Source organism: Cucurbita pepo, chromosome LG14, assembly GCF_002806865.2.
Source record: "Cucurbita pepo subsp. pepo cultivar mu-cu-16 chromosome LG14, ASM280686v2, whole genome shotgun sequence".
Lineage (NCBI taxonomy): Eukaryota > Viridiplantae > Streptophyta > Magnoliopsida > Cucurbitales > Cucurbitaceae > Cucurbita > Cucurbita pepo.
Window position 1 is genome coordinate 239,220 of NC_036651.1, and position 16,928 is coordinate 256,147.

Here is a 16,928-nt window from a genome sequence, read left to right on the forward strand (position 1 = left end):
AGTATAATTTATTTAGAATTAGAATGGTATTTGGGAAGTTTTTATTATTAAATATTATCCCTCTCTCTCTCTCTCTCTCTCTCTCTCTCTCTCTCTCTCTGCTCTGTGCTCTGACCCAGTTATAGAGAGAGAGAGAGAGAAAGGGGAGTTTCGTCGAACAGATCCCCATTCATTCAGGCTCTGGGAATTCGATTATTTGGTTTCTCTTTCTCTTTACGGACAAACCAATTTCCCTTCTTTGATTTTGGTTTTCCTTCCCCAACCCGCCATTTTCGAGTGCTCTTTCACTGTTCAATTGTTTCCATTGCTCTGTTCTCCGCCGAATTTGAGGAAAAGAGGGTTTTATGCGACTTTCACGAGTCGGGCTTCTATTACAAATGTAAACATCAATTGCCATTAAGGGGTTGGAGATTTATGAAGTGAAATTCGCTAATCATTCACACAAAATGATAATCAAACGCAATCTGAAATCCCAAATGCCGAATCTGAAAAGGTGCAAACTCGCCGACTCGGTCGGTCAAGTCGACGAGAGCTCGGCGGCGAGGAAGAAGAGAAAGCTTAACGGTTATTACCCACTCAATCTTCTTGGCGAGGTTGCGGCTGGAATAATCCCTCTGAAGCTTCACGACATTCTCGGCCCCAAAAACAAGGGAATTACAGCGTCTTGGAGTACCCAGATGTCTTGTTCCACCATGAAAATGGAGCCCAAGTCGACTAGCAGGGAATCATTAGCAAGAGAAGCTAAAAAAAGGCCGGCCGAGGCCCCGCGACCGCCGCTTGTGAGGACTTCGAGAGGACGGGTTCAGGTACTTCCTTCTCGGTTTAACGATTCTGTTATTGAGAATTGGAGGAAAGACAGCAAGACTAGCATGCGCGATCACAGTCTCGATGAGGAATTCAAATGTAAGAAGGATAAATCCAGTTTCAAGACTCCTAAAATTTGTAATGGGACTCCCAAGAAAACACACAACCCTGAAAAATTGGGTTTCAAGTTCGTCAAGTGTCCGGCATTGTGCGAAGAGGAGGGGGATGAACCGGCGGGTATGGAGTTCAAGAATTTCGACTTTAGGAAGTATTCCAGCTCTCGCAGTTCACTAACCTCCCTACACGAGACTGTTGTTAAAGATGAGAAGTTCCCAGTTGATGGAAGTCCAAAGCAAACTAAACCGAAGGATGGTTTATATGGACCTGAAGACTTCTATTCAGGTGATATTGTTTGGGCAAAGGCAGGGAGGAAGGAACCCTTTTGGCCTGCCATTGTCATTGATCCCATAACTCAGGCACCTGAACTAGTTCTGAGGGCTTGTGTTGCAGATGCAGCTTGCATTATGTTCTTTGGTTATTCGGGGACCGAAAATCAAAGGGTATGTATGGCTAACAATTAGAAGTTTCTTTCTTTGTTTCTGTTAATGGAAGAATGTGTGAAATTTGAATGATCATGAGCAGGATTATGCATGGGTGAGGCGGGAGATGATTTTTCCATTTATGGATTTTATAGACAGGTATAGCTCCACTCTTCAATTATTGTTACAACGTTTCCATTTATGCATGGGTGCTCAGCCAAAGTTTTCATTTACAAGGTTCCAAGGACAGCCAGAACTGGATAGATGCAAACCCAAGGAGTTCCAGATTGCAATGGAGGAAGCATTTTTGGCAGAACGTGGGTTTACAGAGAAATTGATTGCAGATATTAATATGGCAGCTGGGAATATGATTGCTCATGAATTTCTTTTTCGAGGGACTCAGGAAGCTACTGCTTCTAACCAGGATCCTCACTGCCACTCTCCTCCTAACCGGACTTGTTGCATTAAGGTACACACACATATAAGACTTGTTGCTTATACTTTGTGTGCTATTAGTTTAAGAAATTTGAACCTTCTTCTCCTTTGGTCATTGAATAATCGAGTTTGCTTGCTCCCCTATGGTTGTACTTTAACAAGTTAATTACTCTATACAGGAAGTGTATGCAAAGAAGAAAGATGGACGGCATTGTGAGGGATGTGGCCAAACACTTGCTATAAAATTGGTGAAGAAAATGAAAGCTTCACCTCCTGGAACTCAATTTTTATGTAAATCATGCACAAGGGTTCGTAGGAAGAGTTTGTTTCGGCTTGAACTTTCTATCAGCAATTTTCCATTAAATTCAAGCTTATACCTTGCGGTTCTCTGTGCTAAAAGTGAATTTTACTTTTTTGCAGTTAACGAATTCAAAGCATTATTGCGGCATTTGCAAGAAGATTTGGAATCATTCGGATAGCGGTAGTTGGGTGCGTGAACATGCTGCCAAATTGTGGATTTGAGTTTTATCATATACTTCAAGATGAAGACAGTCTAATTTATCATCCAAACCTTCTGTGTGATAGGTGCGTTGTGATGGTTGTAGAGTATGGGTGCACGCAGAGTGTGACAAAATTTCAGGCAACCTCTTCAAGGTTTGTTCCTTTCTCTCTCTCTCTCTCTCTCTGATCTTCCCACAACTAAGTAATTTGGTTCTTTCAGAATCTGGGAAGTACAGATTACTTCTGCCCTACATGCAAAGCAAAATTTGATTTTGAACTATCCGACTCAGAGAAATCACGACCCAATATCAAGTAACTCAACGTAGCTTTTATTTTCTTTCGTAAAATATCTTTGGTTATGATTATTACTTGGTTCAACCTTTTGTTTGTGTGTTAATTCTGCGATACTGAAGTTGGGAGGTTCTGCTTCTGATGATTGTTAGTTTTTCTCACAGAGGGAAGACAAGTAATGATGGAATGATTCGTGCTAACAAAGTTACTGTGCTCTGCAATGATGTGGAAGGCATTTATTTTCCGAGCCTTCACCTGTAAGCTCATGACTCACTATAGTCCCTTTTTTTTCCTTCGTTGGGGAGGAGGTGTTAAGGAACTCGAGGTGGTATTGATTATTACTCACATGATGCAAGTTCACCTTTTCTGTTTCTTTGCAGAGTTGTGTGCAAATGTGGGTCTTGTGGGACGGAGAAACAAGCACTTATTGAGTGGGAACGACATACTGGATCGAAGTCAAGGAATTGGAAGACGAGTGTGAGGGTAAAAGGTTCCATGCTGCCCCTAGAACAATGGGTAAGTGTGATCTTCATTTCACTCGTGCATATTACTTATGGCCCCTCCTCTGACTTTCAGGGCACCATAATCTTTTAGTAACAGATTAATACCTGTACAATAAGTAATACTTGATCCCTCTAATTCACACAAGGTGAGGTATGTTGTAATGAATTTTCATTCTGTCCAAGCTTAGTTTTATTCACCAGTAGGTGCATTGTGCTTTCATTTTTAGTTCTGAACAATCTTGTTTCATAGATTAAAACGAATGCTATATTACTTGACTCTGCAGATGCTGCAAGTAGCTGAGTACCATGCAAGTGTTGTTTCTGTCAAGCACCCTAAACGGTCTTCCACGAATGAGCGAAGGCAAAAGCTGCTCGCTTTTCTGCAGGGTATACCTGAATTTTCATTTGCCCCTCTTTTTGAGATGTAATATTCTTTGTTGGGTAAAATAGTTTGTGTAGTGCTACAGTAGCCTACCAAGTATTGATAACCCAAACTAACTTCACCGTTCTTGCTGTCTCAGAGAAATATGAACCTGTTTATGCAAAGTGGACAACAGAGAGATGTGCCGTCTGTAGATGGGTTGAAGATTGGGACTACAACAAGATTATTATATGCAACAGGTATTGTAAAAAAAGACTATTTTTCTCATCACTTGTATTCAAATACAATATAATTCAGGTCAAAAGCCCCATACTTTCCCTTGAGGCCGAGTGTCTGCCGACTGAAATAACGTGTTTTCTTAGATCTCTTTGTTCAAAACAAATATGTTTCTGTAAATATATTATCAATGATGCTTTGGTGGGAACTTATGTATCAGATGTCAGATAGCAGTTCATCAAGAATGCTATGGAGCTAGAAATGTTCGGGATTTAACATCTTGGGTCTGTAAAGTGTGTGAAACTCCTGATGTTAAGCGGGAATGTTGCCTTTGTCCAGTAAAAGGTTTTGTTTTCTACATTTTGTGGATCAAACTAGTTTTGTATTAGATTTTTTAACTGCCTGCACAAATCATGTACATTTTTATTTCCAGTATTAAATCATTGCCCTGTAGCTGATAATTTTTATACTATAGGGGGTGCGTTGAAGCCCACTGATGTCGACACATTATGGGTCCATGTTACCTGTGCTTGGTTTCGACCCGAAGTCTCGTTTGCCAGTGATGAGAAAATGGAACCTGCTCTTGGTATCTTGTGCATCCCATCAAATTCTTTTGTAAAGGTTCGATGTCTATAGTTTTTCAATTGTGCTTTGCAGAGGTTCCTGCTAAGATTTCCCTTTTTCCTTTACTTTTCCTAATCTTCACTAAATACTCGTCTTCATGAATTCCAGATTTGTGTTATCTGTAAGCAAATTCACGGTTCATGCATGCAATGCTGCAAGTGCTCTACTTACTACCATGCTATGTGTGCATCAAGAGCAGGCTATTGCATGGAGGTACTCTTCATTGTCCTGCCACTTGTTGTTTTTCTGTAACATGTAAATTGATGGTATGTTCCCCTTCAATCTTCATATGACCGAGCTTCAGCGCTGATCGTTACCTACCTCTATACTGTTTCGCCTATTTTGGAATCTGTGCTGTGGTCGGTACTTGAAGTTATAAATTGTTTCTCCTATTGTTTTGTAAATTGGACGAATATTTGAAACAATTCCTGATAGATGTCCATTCCAAACAATAATCCCCCGCCCCCTTCCTCGAATCCATAGCGTCACAAGTGTTAGCCTTTTCACGTGTAATGTTTTAGCAAGACTGGATGTCCAATCCAACAAATTGCTTGTGCTTTTGCAGTTGCACTGCCTGGAGAAAAATGGTAGACAAATCACAAAAATGGTATCTTATTGTGCTTATCATAGGTATTGCTTTCTTATTTGGGATTGTAGGAAAAAGATGATGTTGTTTCTACATGAAGCTTGGTTTCTGATCACGTTTTGTGTAATTTTTCATCATTTCACCATGGGTTAGGGCTCCCAATCCGGATACTGTTCTTATCATACAGACTTCTCTTGGGGTATTTTCTACTAAAAGCCTTCTTCAGAATAAGAAGAGAGGTGGTTCAAGATTAATTTCATCTAATACAAAGGAAATAGAACAAGTATCTGAAACTTCTGAGCTTCAGCCATTTTCTGCTGCAAGGTGTCAGGTTTATAAAAGATCAACTAGCGTGAAGAAGGTAAGGTACTCCATGTTCTGCATATCTGCCTTGCTGTTAGATTGCTCTAGTTACTGACATTGGCTCTTTATACTCTTCTTGTTACTAGAGGACGGTAGACGAAGCCGTTATACACAAAGTGATGGGGCCATGCCATCATCCTTTACAAGAATTACAAAGCCTTAATACATTCAGCGTAAAGTTCATCCTCATTTTAAGTATATGCTGAAGTTCTTCGACCCCCTTCTTCCGCTTAGAACAAGATGATATTTACTCTTGTTGCATTACAGTTACCGATGGTAGAGGAACCAAAGATCTTTTCCTCGTTTCGGGATCGATTGTACCACTTACAGGTAATTTCCTTCTCATTCTCCACAAATGAAAGTATCCTTGTTTGATATCTGACTTTCTTTCTCATATGGGTGTGTGATTCCAGAGAACAGAGAACGATCGGGTATGCTTTGGTAGATCTGGTATACATGGATGGGGGCTTTTTGCACGTAGAAACATTCAAGAAGGAGAAATGGTATAGAGCCATATAAATTAGATGCTAAATGAGATTATGCCCATGTACTGTTTTGTGAATTTTTCTCTGGTTAGGATGTGTTCCTTATGAGGTGAATTGGCATGCTCAATGAGATCATATTGTAAGAACTAATAGATAGGTGAAAGATATATCAAACTTTTTGCATAGATGGTTGTCACCCTGAGCATAGCTTAACTAGTTAAGACATATGCTCCAACTAAGAGGTTCGAATCTCCCATCTCCCACCAAAAAATCATGATAACAATCCTATTTAATGCATGTTTGGACTGAGGTTCACCATTTGTTTTCTAAATTTTTGCAGGTTCTTGAATATCGTGGTGAACAGGTGAGGCGCACTGTTGCCGATCTAAGGGAGGCACGGTACAGATTGGCAGGAAAAGACTGCTATGTATGTTTATGTTGACTCTTCCTTTCAAGCTCTACCCAGAGTTTACAAACTAAATATAAATTACACAAATCTAAGTTTGTATGTAAAGTGTTCTATCCAGTTTTACATAATCTGAAGACTCACAAATGTAGGTTACTACACAAAATTGTGATTCAAACACCCCCAAGTATTTGTACACTAATTTCATGACAGTATATCAACTTATACTGTTGTCGACTCGTGATATTTCTGACAGCTTTTTAAGATCAGTGAAGAAGTAGTTGTCGATGCCACCGACAAAGGAAATATAGCACGCTTGATCAACCATTCAGTAAGTTGTTGCAGTCTAGCTTAATTAACTTTTGCTATAAAGTGGTTAATGCTTGGTTTCATGTGTGTGTGTGTCCTAAATTCTTTGTGCAGTGTATGCCCAACTGCTATGCAAGGATCATGAGTGTGGGCGACGAAGAAAGTCGGATTGTGCTCATTGCCAAGGCCAATGTCCCCGCTGGCGAAGAGCTAACGTCTCTATCTCTCTCGCACACACATACATGCACACGTGCACATGCTCGCTCTTGGATAGAGTACGATTGATTCTAAATCAAAGTATTGTTTGGATTGGACAGGTACGATTATTTGTTCGATCCCGACGAACCCGATGAATTCAAGGTCCCCTGTTTATGTAAAGCTCGAAAGTGTCGAAAGTTCATGAATTAGGCGATTAGGATGGATACCTTAACACACATCACATTCATTGTTTCTCCTCAAAGATGCTAACTCACTCTCTGCAGCCAACAGGAAAAAGGAAAGTTGTTCAGTTTGTTCTTATACGCACACTCTTCTGTTTTATTTTATTTCAAAACCTTAAACCTTAACAAAGGGTAGGCTACACATTGATCGGCTGGGTTCTGGTTTAGTGCATTCATTCATGTAAATTCTTTTGACTCACCATCCATCTTAATAGTTACTTCAATGTTGACCCATGGTGTTCTACTTTCTTGTTTCCACAATTCTCTTTTTCTTTTTCGGTTTCAAAATTATCTATAAAAAAAAAAGGTTATCTCCAAGTATATGCTACGTAGAAATGGAAGATCAAATCATCGATTTTTAGGATAGTAGTTAGATTAAAATTCATTAAATAGTAATTATAATTTTCACGAAAAATTAAATACACTATGTAAATATATATATATTTTTTTGGAAGTCTTCATTAAATTTGTATTTTAACTCAAAATAAAATATTAGGAAATATGAAGATAATGAAGAAAGTAAGGATAGGGATCCAGTAGAGACAATTGTACATGAAGCCGGAAGGGACCGATAAGATAGAGAAAATAAATTCCAAAGTAGTGGTGACGTGTAAACATCAGAGCGGGAGTGATCAGAAAAAGAATTGAATCACCGTTAAAAAAGATGGGCAGAGAAAGTCTGACAAACAAACAAGAGATTCAGATATTTGAGAGCGAGGAAAGCTCATGGAGCAACGTTTTCAACTCTTCCTTCCACGCAACTTTCACGCTCTTCTTCTTCTATATAATTTTTCGATGTTTCCTTCCCGAATCTTCACACCCATCTCGCTCCATTTCCGGTAAGTCCTCCACTTCTCTTACTCTCTGCTCAGACTGCTTCTTCTTGTATATTGGAGTCGGAAATGTGTATTTCTAGAGTTGTTTTGATGTTCTGCATGAATTCTGTTTCTAAACTACTTTAATTTGAACTGATTCGGTCGCCTGAAGTTGGAATCTCTCCTTATAGCGATCGGCTTCAATAGCTTCAGATAAATGCATTCTTCCTTTTTTTGCTGAAACTGAAAGTTGTGTATGTCTTGTTATTTATCTTGCCGAAGATTTAAGCAATCTCAATGTTCCCTTTTCCGTCTCATATGGTCTGTCTGGCATGTCGGGAAACAAGATGAGACAACTTTGATTGCTATATTTGTGCGTAATTGGACTTCGTCTTCCCACCGTCTGATTAATGGCGGCAATTTTCTTAATCCCATTTTCAGAACTGTGATTATGTAATCTGAAGGTCGGGACTTACTCAATTGGGTTTTCTTTGTCAGTGGCTGAAGCTGTGATCTATGGGGTCACTTCATGGAAACGCTCCGAACCCAATTTTTGAAAGGGCGATGGGTGTTTGTTTTAAGGATAATCTGTCGACTACACTGATTGGGCCTCTTCAAGTGCAATTTGTGGGGAAAAATCCCAGTTCAAACTGGGCGCGATGTTCAAAATTACCGTGTTCATCTATGCGAAAAGATACTTCTGTGTCAGAATCAAAGCCCAATGCTCCGGGTCCTCTATCGGTATCCATGGAGGAGGAATTGGAACATGTCATCAGATTCAAGATGTCTGATTTCAAGATTCTCGATTGTGTCAGCACTGGCCTTGGAGGTCGGGTATGACATTTTTTTTCCTTTTTAATGATGTCACTATTCGCTTCCTCTTACAAGTTGTTGACATGTGTGCAATACTGTGGTAGGCGGATGAAATAGTTTTTGAAGCACTTGTGAAGAATCGCCTTAGGTTAGTTACTTCTGTTTTATTACCTCATATTCTTCAAATAATTCAAGTCTTAATCACTAGGATTCTTTTACTGTAGCCCTTTATACAACACAAAGGTCGTGCTTCGAAGGCTTAAGACTACCCAGGCTCAGCGTAGAGGAAAAAGAGCTATAGAAGTTTGTCTCTTATCCATATTTTCTTGTAAAAAGACTTACAAACGAATAATAAGATATTGTACTTGACTCTGTTTCATAATAATGTGGTTAGGTATTAAAGAAACNTTTTTTTTTTTTTTTTTTTTTTTTTTTTTTTTTTTTTTTTTTTTTTTTTTTTTTTTTTTTAGATGGTTCCGTTCATGTGAAATTTTTGGATGGTAATGTTAATGCAGACTTTATGCTTTCAATTGTAGCATCATGGTAGTTTTTCTTTAAGGCATTGGCTTCAACAGTCAGATTGGCTTCCAACACTGGAAGCTACTCTTGCACTGGATGAAGAGTCTGTCAGAAAGGTTGGTGATACTACCACTGGAGGACCTGCAGTTTCACGCCACTCACGGCTCATACGAGTATTGATGAGGGATCTCTTGATTGGAGTAGGTGAATTATAGAATGTTGGGTATCCATAAAACTGAGAGTGAAACTAGTTCTTGATGCCTTCCTTGTATTTGCCTCAGGTTAATTACTTGCACAGCCATGGGCTTGCACATACTGAATTGAGGTTGGAAAATGTTCACATAAGCCCAGTTGATAGACATGTCAAAGTAAGTACACTTTCTTCTGTATGATACCAAGTAGAATAGGCTAATTCTCTTCCATTTATATCATTTCTATTTGTGACCGTGGTAGTAATCTCTTATTTAAATCAGATATCCATAGTCCGAAGCCTGATAAGGCCTATCATTGGTATTAACTGGCAACATTGAGGATAATACTTTATTACTTTTTACTGAGCTAGATGATTGATGAATCAAATTGAATGTATCTACACTAGTCTACAGCTCCTGAAATATGTAAGGCATGATGTCCTTTCTGATTAAAGTTGTGAATAGACGTTCCAAGCGTGTATGGTTTGTGATTTAGATTTGGTTACTCTTGCATAGTCAGTAAAAATTGTGCATGTGCTTTAGTTTACTTAAATCAAGAAATGATAACGAATAAACGTTATATGAAACAGTTACGTCTATTAATGTACTAACTTGATGTTCAAGAAATGAACCAACAGATTACTGTCCTTCACATCTTATATTCATCCTGCATTTCTTTTATCAGGTTGGAATTTTGGGAAATGCAGCCTACTTCCATGAAAATTCTGAGAATGATAACACTACCGAAAATGACTTGGATCGACGGCAGATGATGATTGCATTTGACATGAGGTATTGTTGGAGAAAGGAATTACTGTTTAGACTCTGTTTTCCTGTTAGAACTTCTTGGTAGTCTTCTTGATATTTTTTCCACTTACGGTGTAGATGTGTGGGGTTCATGATGGCAAAGATGGTTTTTCAGGAACTCATGGACCCATTGATATTCACAAAGTTTAAATTGTTTTTCTCAAAGGTATAACATCTGAATAATTGCATTTCTTTTTCACTCCAGAACCTCTTTTCCACAGGAATCTGCATTGGCAAGATCTGCCACTGGACGAACTTTTAACATTTAGTACTTGTGTTTTATTTCAATTATGTAACCATGTTTACTTGATGTGGAAATATAGGGCCACGATCCTTCATGCTTGCGTGAATATTTGTTACGAGTCCTCGACCATAGACTATCATCTGGAAATGTCGGATTTCAAGTAAATATCTATTTTATAAATTTCATGCAATCACTTTTCCACAATGTATGCGCAGATCTTTGATTCATTTATCTTGCAGATACTTGATAGAAATTGGGGCGCAGGATGGAACCTTCTGTCCTTGTTACTTGCAAACAAACCTTCTAAAAGAATAAGGTAAGTAGTTGGGATTTAGGAAGTTACACATTAGGAGATGGTAAGGGCTTTGTTGTAACCAAGGATAGATAATGGCTTTGGGTCATCATTTGGAACTCTTCTTCTGTGTAACCTTTAGCTTTTCAATGGGAAGTTTGTTTCTTTTTCGAAATAAATAAATAACTGAACCTTCCTGCAGCTGCTTAGAGGCTCTCAGGCATCCATTCCTGTGTGGACCAAGATGGCGGATAGCTCCATCAATGGAAATTATTAGATGGGGCCTTGGTTCAACTGCAGTCCGAATTACGGAGGAATATATTTACAGCCTACCTCAGGTTTGTGCATAATAGATCTCTTCATCATCTTCCTGTTTAATCTCTCTCAATCTCTCTCTCTCTCTCTCTCTCTCTCTAAGAACATTTTGAATTTTAGAAGGTTTGCTAACCAGTGTTTCTTTTTCCTTATTTTCTATGATTAAGCGAAGAAAGCTTTCCCACTTCATTGAGTTGATGGAGATGCTGACTCCTCATTCAAAACCAAAGGTGATCTATGTTAACATCTGCATATAAACATATTTACACGCATCACCTTGCCTGAAAACAGCAACTTGTATTGATATCTTCGGTTCACATATCCCATATGGGCTGCAAACTATATGCTGTAAAATGACCCCTGTTATGTCTATGTTCAAGGAGTAAGCATCTAACTGCTTGTGTTGGACTTTCTCTATACAGCATTGGCAGGAGTTAATCCCAGGAAAGTGGCGTTTCTTATATTCAACTGGGAGGCACATCGGGCTCACCCTTCGTCAACCTCCCGCTAGAGTTCTTATCGGAGATGTGTGCTTGACAGTTGCTAGAGACTCTAAGCTAAACAATCGCCTTTCATTGACCTCAGACATTAACTTCACAGTCATGAGAGGTCGCAACTGGTCCCACAATAAAATCGGCATCAACGGTAAACTGGTAATTAACTCTTCCTCCAGAATACAAGCTGGAAGAAGACTGTACCTGAAGGAAGAAAACACTGTTGCCCTTGGTCAGCCTTCTTTTGGTGAATCCAATGCAGAGCATGTGCTGGCTCAGAAGTTGTCCAGTACGAGATGGAGGAAGGTGATTCCTTTTGAGGAGCTTCCATCCAGCCTCCCAGCAGTGAAGCTCATTTCAGGCGACATTGATTTGACAATGAGTCTCGACATTCCGCTGAGCGAAGACATAGATGCTGCAAGAAATGTAATTCGGGAAGTCCGGACACAAGTTCCACCGGCATTGTTCGATTTGTCGAAGTTTATCTGTGGGACATATGTGGACTCCAGACTCCTGATTCTTCGATCTGTAGATGGATCTGCACTTTTATTTACTAGATCTTGCCTGCATGAAAGCCATAACAAATGACGATTGTTTTTTAGACTCAAATTTTGTAACCAAATTCATTGTAAAGATCCATCCTAAATTTATATCTAGTGGTTGGTAAACAAGCAAATCTTTTTCAATCCACATTAATGGTTACTGCATCAGAATAGAACATGATTCCTCAAAATTTTAGGTTTTAAAAAAGCATTACAAGGTGAGGATGAGTATAATTTGCTTCTGCCTTTTGTAATCTGTATTCGATCAACTAGCATTCAGTGGAGAGAAATTCAGATAGTAAGTTTGTAGAGAAATACATGAGATTCTTACATCAATCCCTGGAGTTGCAGATCAGTATAGCCAAATAATACCTGTTTCAGTCTATCATAAAATGCACTAAAAACGTTGGTTCCTGAAGTTGTTTGCCCTCCAAGTGCCGCAATCTCATCTTTCCTGGCACTATCCTTGTCTTCATGAACCTCTACCTGCACAAAAAGCAACGATAACATAAGGGGACCAGCAAGAAGGTGGCTCTGCAGCACAGAAGCAGGCTCATTTTGGAGCTCCTTCACTATAAGCCGCTCGAGTCGCACTACCTTCTCGTGTGACGCGCGGATCACCTCTAGCAGCGTAGACAACATGTTAACCCACCCACCTCACTCCCTCGCTATCAGCTCCAGCTTCAACTTCTGTTGCTGCGCAGCTTCGCACCGGAGTTTGTATTATACATAATTCCTCCGAAAGAAGGCCCCTTCAGATTTCGCTGTTTCATTTGGGGCTCTTTCTTTAAATTCTTCCGACGTCCCCTTCAGGTTATTATTTAGTTCATTTTCATAATTTTAGTTTAAATTATTATTCTTTCACTTTTTCACAATTTTGTGTGGATGATAAATAACTACAAACACATTTAAAATAATTTCCTTTACAATAACTTGCTTTTATTGGGTGATTTGTGTGGCGCCAAGTGGGTCTAGTTTATCGACGATCAATCGCCGTTCCACAAGTCAAACTATTTACCCCTCTGAGGGGAGGTCCGGCGTCGCCACCCACCTTTGAAGACCACGTGAGGTCACCCATTTCTGGATTTTTTTCCAAAATGTGGAGGAATTCCAGCCGAGACGTATTTGTCGACGACGAAGAGTGTGGTCAGAGCTTGTTGGATGAAGATTCAGAAGATCTATGCTCCCTAACTCCTGTACAGGTACTTCAAACAACCACCACAGAGCTCCGCTTGTGGAAAGTCTTATGGCTTTTGCTCTAGTTTTTCTTTTTGTTCGGTTTTCATACTGTTTTGGTCTTTTGCTGATCAGAGACTTTACGGTTTTGGAGGCTGCTTGATCGGGGGCGTGGATTTCATGATTTTGGTATGAATGAACATTTAACCTACCTCTACTTCTAATGCAATTTCATATGTGTTTATGTCATATGCATCTTCTGTATATGGGGAACTTTGATGATAATTTTGGATTTGAGCCTCAAGTTACGATCTGGGTAGGATTGGTAACGGGAGGTTTTCTTTATTTCCATTATTATTTTGGAATTTAATAGGATTTATATTATCTAACTATCCACTGGTTGGTCCTTGAGGCTTCCAGAATAAATTGGAAAACACAACAAAGAAGGAAGCCGGGATTGAATTTGGATAGAAAGCTGAGGAATTTCCTTTAAGAAGGGAATACTAAAGACAAATTAAGTCGCCAGGTCAATTGGGAGATTGTTTCTACCAATCGAAAATGGGGGACTCTTGATTGGGTATAAGGAAGAAAGTAGGACATTAAATATCAAAAGGATATGGCGACTTTTACCAACTCTGATGAATCGATGGGAGAGTAAGTGGATGTTTTACAAGTAAGGGGGATTGGGTGCTACTGCTGTCAAAGTCCATGGTCTAATATTACAAAACTGAGATGATTTATTGAGGCATCCACTAGCATTGATTTGGCAAATTTAAGGAAAACCTTGTGTTTAGAGAGACTACTGGGTAGAGTAGTCATCTCTGTTGGCAAGATTTTTAAGGTTGTTTATAGCTTCACCATATAGAAAAGGATCATATCAAATGGATATGGCGGCTTTCTGACTTTGATGAATCGTGGAATGGGATTCTATCCAGTACATAAGGGAGAATACCAAGGATGTTTTATAAGTAGGGAGCGTTGGGGACTACTGTTATCAAAGTCCATGGTCCAATATTACAAAACTGAGATGATTTATAGAGGGATTGACTGGCATTGAGGTGGCAAATTGAAGGAGAACCTTATTCTATAGAGTCCGCTGGGTAGGGGAGTCATCTCTGTTGGCAAGATTTTTAAGGTGTTTGTAGCTTCACCAAATAGAAAATGACAATAAGTAAAGCATGGGAGGATGTTCTTTGAACATGACAACCACTAAGGACATAACTGATCCGGAAATGGGTATTGAGAAAGGAGTTGTCTACAGCAATCTAGAAGGAAAGAATCCCTAAGGAAGTCAACTTCTTTATGTGGACATTATGTCATGATGGTATAAATTCAGGGGAGGGATTCATAGGAGATATATGATTTAAAAATCCAGTTAGTTTGTCCTTTGTAAGCTGTGTTGCGAATCTCAACTCAATAAAATGCAGTGCACCTAGGTTCTTGACAAGTCACTCAAAGAGGATATTATCCAATTGTTATCGAGCTGCAGAATTGAGAAGAAAGCTAAAACCATATGGGTTAATGCAGTGAAGACATTCTCCTGGGGTACTAGTGAATACAGGAGTCACAAACGATAAGTTTGTTCATTATTGGATTATCACAATCAGTAAACAATGGGACAATTCGAGGGTTAGAGTTAATTGTCAATAATATAGTAAATTGCAGGCGATTGACATTCTGGAATTTTTTCTTCATCAGTGAATTTTGTATTTTGTATTTTTTTTAATCTCACGTTCTTTCCTTTAGAGTTCCATTTGGATTTTTATGATTCTAGATGAACATACCCAGCTTTATTGACTTCTATTTTGCTCGTTATCTGAAATCGTGTTTATTAAGTAAGAAATTTGATGCGTTTGCTACATTTTCTTCTTTCTGCAGTCATTGCTTGTTTTTGCTAAGCCACTCAAATTTGCTGTCCTATTTACATTTGGCAATGTTTTAGCCGTCGGAAGGTACAACCAATTAAATTAGAAAGCTGTTGTTGTTACATTCTACATGTGTCGGCAATTAAGAATTATTATTTGGAGGCGCACTTTTGTTCACTTTCACGGCATTCTGGCTTGCATCTAATACTTCTTGTTATCTTCGATCTCATATTCTTTCAAGAAGAAGTTTATTTGTGTACAAACAAAAGGAAGATAATCGAGGGGGGAAACTTTTAATGTACTTTCACTATGTTGTTCCTTTTCATTGAGGTGTTGATATTCTAAATTGCATCTTATTTGGCAGCACAGCTTTCCTCTTTGGACCTGGGCAACAAATAAGACTGATGTTTGATTCTGTCCGTATTTATGCGACAGCTATTTACCTGGGATGTGTTGTTCTATCTCTTATATGTGCTCTTGGGGTACGTAACGATTCTGACTATATGACATTAGAAGGAAAAACAGACTTAAATTACTAAGGCATTGAGATATTCAATGAACACTCTTCAATTTATCTGTGGAACACAGTACTAATGGCGTTTCCAATTAGGTCCCTCTTCATCTGTTCCACAAGGTTTCCAAATACAGTTCTAGCATTGTTTTTCTTTAGCAAACAAAGCATGTATCGGCCTGGGATGGACTTCTGCAAACAGTTAATGCCTCATATTTAGTCTTTTAAATGAGTTTCCTTGCTATTCATTTTTCAGATCCACAATAAGATCTTGACAGTGATTGCAATGATAAGTGAGATATGTGCACTCATATGGTACGTTTACCTTTATCATTGGCATTCCTCCATTCGATTCAAATTTCATTTAAAACTAGAGGATGAAAACTTTCCCACTGGATGAAAATGTGTTCAATTATATCTTGCGAGACCTATCTTGAATCGAAACTAGATTCGGCCATGACTTCCTCGGTTTATTCTGTTCCAGGTATACTTTGAGCTATATTCCTTTTGCCCGGAGGATGGTCTCTGAAATGATGAAACGATTTTGTGACACAGAACTATAGACAATGAAAGTTGCGGTGATGATTGATGATTCGGTGTCTTCAAGATATGGGACTGCCTTTTGTCTTCATTGTTTTTACATTTTAGTGAGCACAAGATCAGTTGGAGATTTTTTTTTTTTTTTTTTTTTTTGGTTGGAGTTGATTTGTCCACGAACACGTATAATCCAACGCCAGTTCAATGCTTGTGCTAAATTTCTAAATATAACATCATTCTTTTCTCCAAATTAACTCAAGGTACTTCTCTCTTTTTATATCTCAATGGGAAGTATTTTCCAGGTAAAGCCAAGTCAGAGCGTTTAGAATGGAAGTAGGGAGCCCACTCGTCATGCAATATGCTTCAGCTTATTATCTGTTGAAGCCATTAAACCACAGATCCAAAATCAGAAAAACTGAGTCATTCTCCAGGTTAGCATCAACATGTACTTTTTCTAAAGATGTTGATTTGACCCTTTACATGAAATTTCTACATTATTCCATGTTCAACTACCTCTTAATAATAAATTCAAAATGCTGAAGTCTTAGGCTAAAATATTTTTGTTCTTTTATACACATTCTTAACATTGAAAACCACAGACAACCAACATCAATGGACAAGGAAAAGGGAAAAAAAACAAGGGTAGAAATAAACAGGCTTGTTAGAAAGCCTGTCTTTCCTTTCCTGAATGTCTTGCCATCTAGCATACCTTTCAGTCAGACACATACACGTAATGATATTTCATTTAGGTTAACTGCTGGGCTGCAAACCCATAAAAATCAACAGCAAAGGAAATCAGATCAGAGCTTCGAGGTTTTGGCTATATTTTAATGGCCACTTGCCAATTAGGTTCTGAAAGTGAAATCCAGAGGTATCATGCTTGTGTGATCTGTTACGACTGAAGAATTTATTAAATATTTGTA

The 16,928-nt window shown here is 38.7% G+C and overlaps 3 protein-coding genes across 3 annotated transcripts; all 3 read left to right on the forward strand.

Moving 5' to 3' along the window:
- Nucleotides 1-78: 78 nt before the first annotated feature.
- LOC111810533 (histone-lysine N-methyltransferase ATX4-like) lies at nt 79-7,162 on the forward strand. The gene is made up of 23 exons (XM_023697245.1): nt 79-1,364; nt 1,447-1,502; nt 1,581-1,812; nt 1,958-2,086; nt 2,199-2,267; nt 2,364-2,432; nt 2,500-2,591; nt 2,735-2,827; nt 2,951-3,086; nt 3,358-3,460; nt 3,595-3,694; nt 3,892-4,016; nt 4,147-4,292; nt 4,404-4,508; nt 4,861-4,925; nt 5,035-5,242; nt 5,331-5,417; nt 5,512-5,574; nt 5,658-5,747; nt 6,070-6,156; nt 6,392-6,466; nt 6,559-6,659; nt 6,762-7,162. The coding sequence occupies exons 1-23, from the start codon at nt 447-449 to the stop codon at nt 6,850-6,852; spliced, it is 3,240 nt and encodes a 1,079-aa protein (XP_023553013.1). The 5' UTR covers nt 79-446; the 3' UTR covers nt 6,853-7,162.
- A 236-nt stretch (nt 7,163-7,398) lies between these two features.
- LOC111810535 (probable plastid-lipid-associated protein 14, chloroplastic) lies at nt 7,399-12,050 on the forward strand. Its single transcript, XM_023697247.1, is given in 14 exon segments — nt 7,399-7,723; nt 8,198-8,533; nt 8,617-8,660; nt 8,737-8,873; nt 8,983-9,028; nt 9,030-9,231; nt 9,313-9,399; nt 9,908-10,014; nt 10,108-10,195; nt 10,353-10,433; nt 10,513-10,589; nt 10,768-10,903; nt 11,048-11,110; nt 11,303-12,050. Coding segments are annotated over 13 exon segments (2,046 nt in total). The 5' UTR covers nt 7,399-7,723; nt 8,198-8,215; the 3' UTR covers nt 11,963-12,050.
- Nucleotides 12,051-12,752: 702 nt separating this feature from the next.
- On the forward strand, nt 12,753-16,259 carry LOC111810534 (vesicle transport protein SFT2B-like). The gene is made up of 6 exons (XM_023697246.1): nt 12,753-13,118; nt 13,228-13,281; nt 14,971-15,044; nt 15,322-15,439; nt 15,725-15,783; nt 15,953-16,259. Exons 1-6 carry the CDS (start codon nt 13,014-13,016, stop codon nt 16,029-16,031), a joined length of 489 nt encoding a protein of 162 aa, XP_023553014.1. The 5' UTR covers nt 12,753-13,013; the 3' UTR covers nt 16,032-16,259.
- Nucleotides 16,260-16,928: the final 669 nt, after the last annotated feature.

Bases quoted from the DNA above. Each gene is read 5' to 3' on its own strand.
- LOC111810533 (XM_023697245.1), top strand. From the start codon at position 447: ATGATAATCAAACGCAATCTGAAATCCCAAATGCCGAATCTGAAAAGG. The intron at 2,268-2,363 runs GTGCGTGAACAT...TCTGTGTGATAG, and splicing joins ATTCGGATAGCGGTAGTTGG to GTGCGTTGTGATGGTTGTAG. The intron at 6,157-6,391 runs GTATGTTTATGT...TATTTCTGACAG, and splicing joins TGGCAGGAAAAGACTGCTAT to CTTTTTAAGATCAGTGAAGA.
- LOC111810534 (XM_023697246.1), top strand. From the start codon at position 13,014: ATGTGGAGGAATTCCAGCCGAGACGTATTTGTCGACGACGAAGAGTGT. The intron at 13,282-14,970 runs GTATGAATGAAC...TTCTTTCTGCAG, and splicing joins GCGTGGATTTCATGATTTTG to TCATTGCTTGTTTTTGCTAA. The intron at 15,784-15,952 runs GTACGTTTACCT...ATTCTGTTCCAG, and splicing joins GAGATATGTGCACTCATATG to GTATACTTTGAGCTATATTC.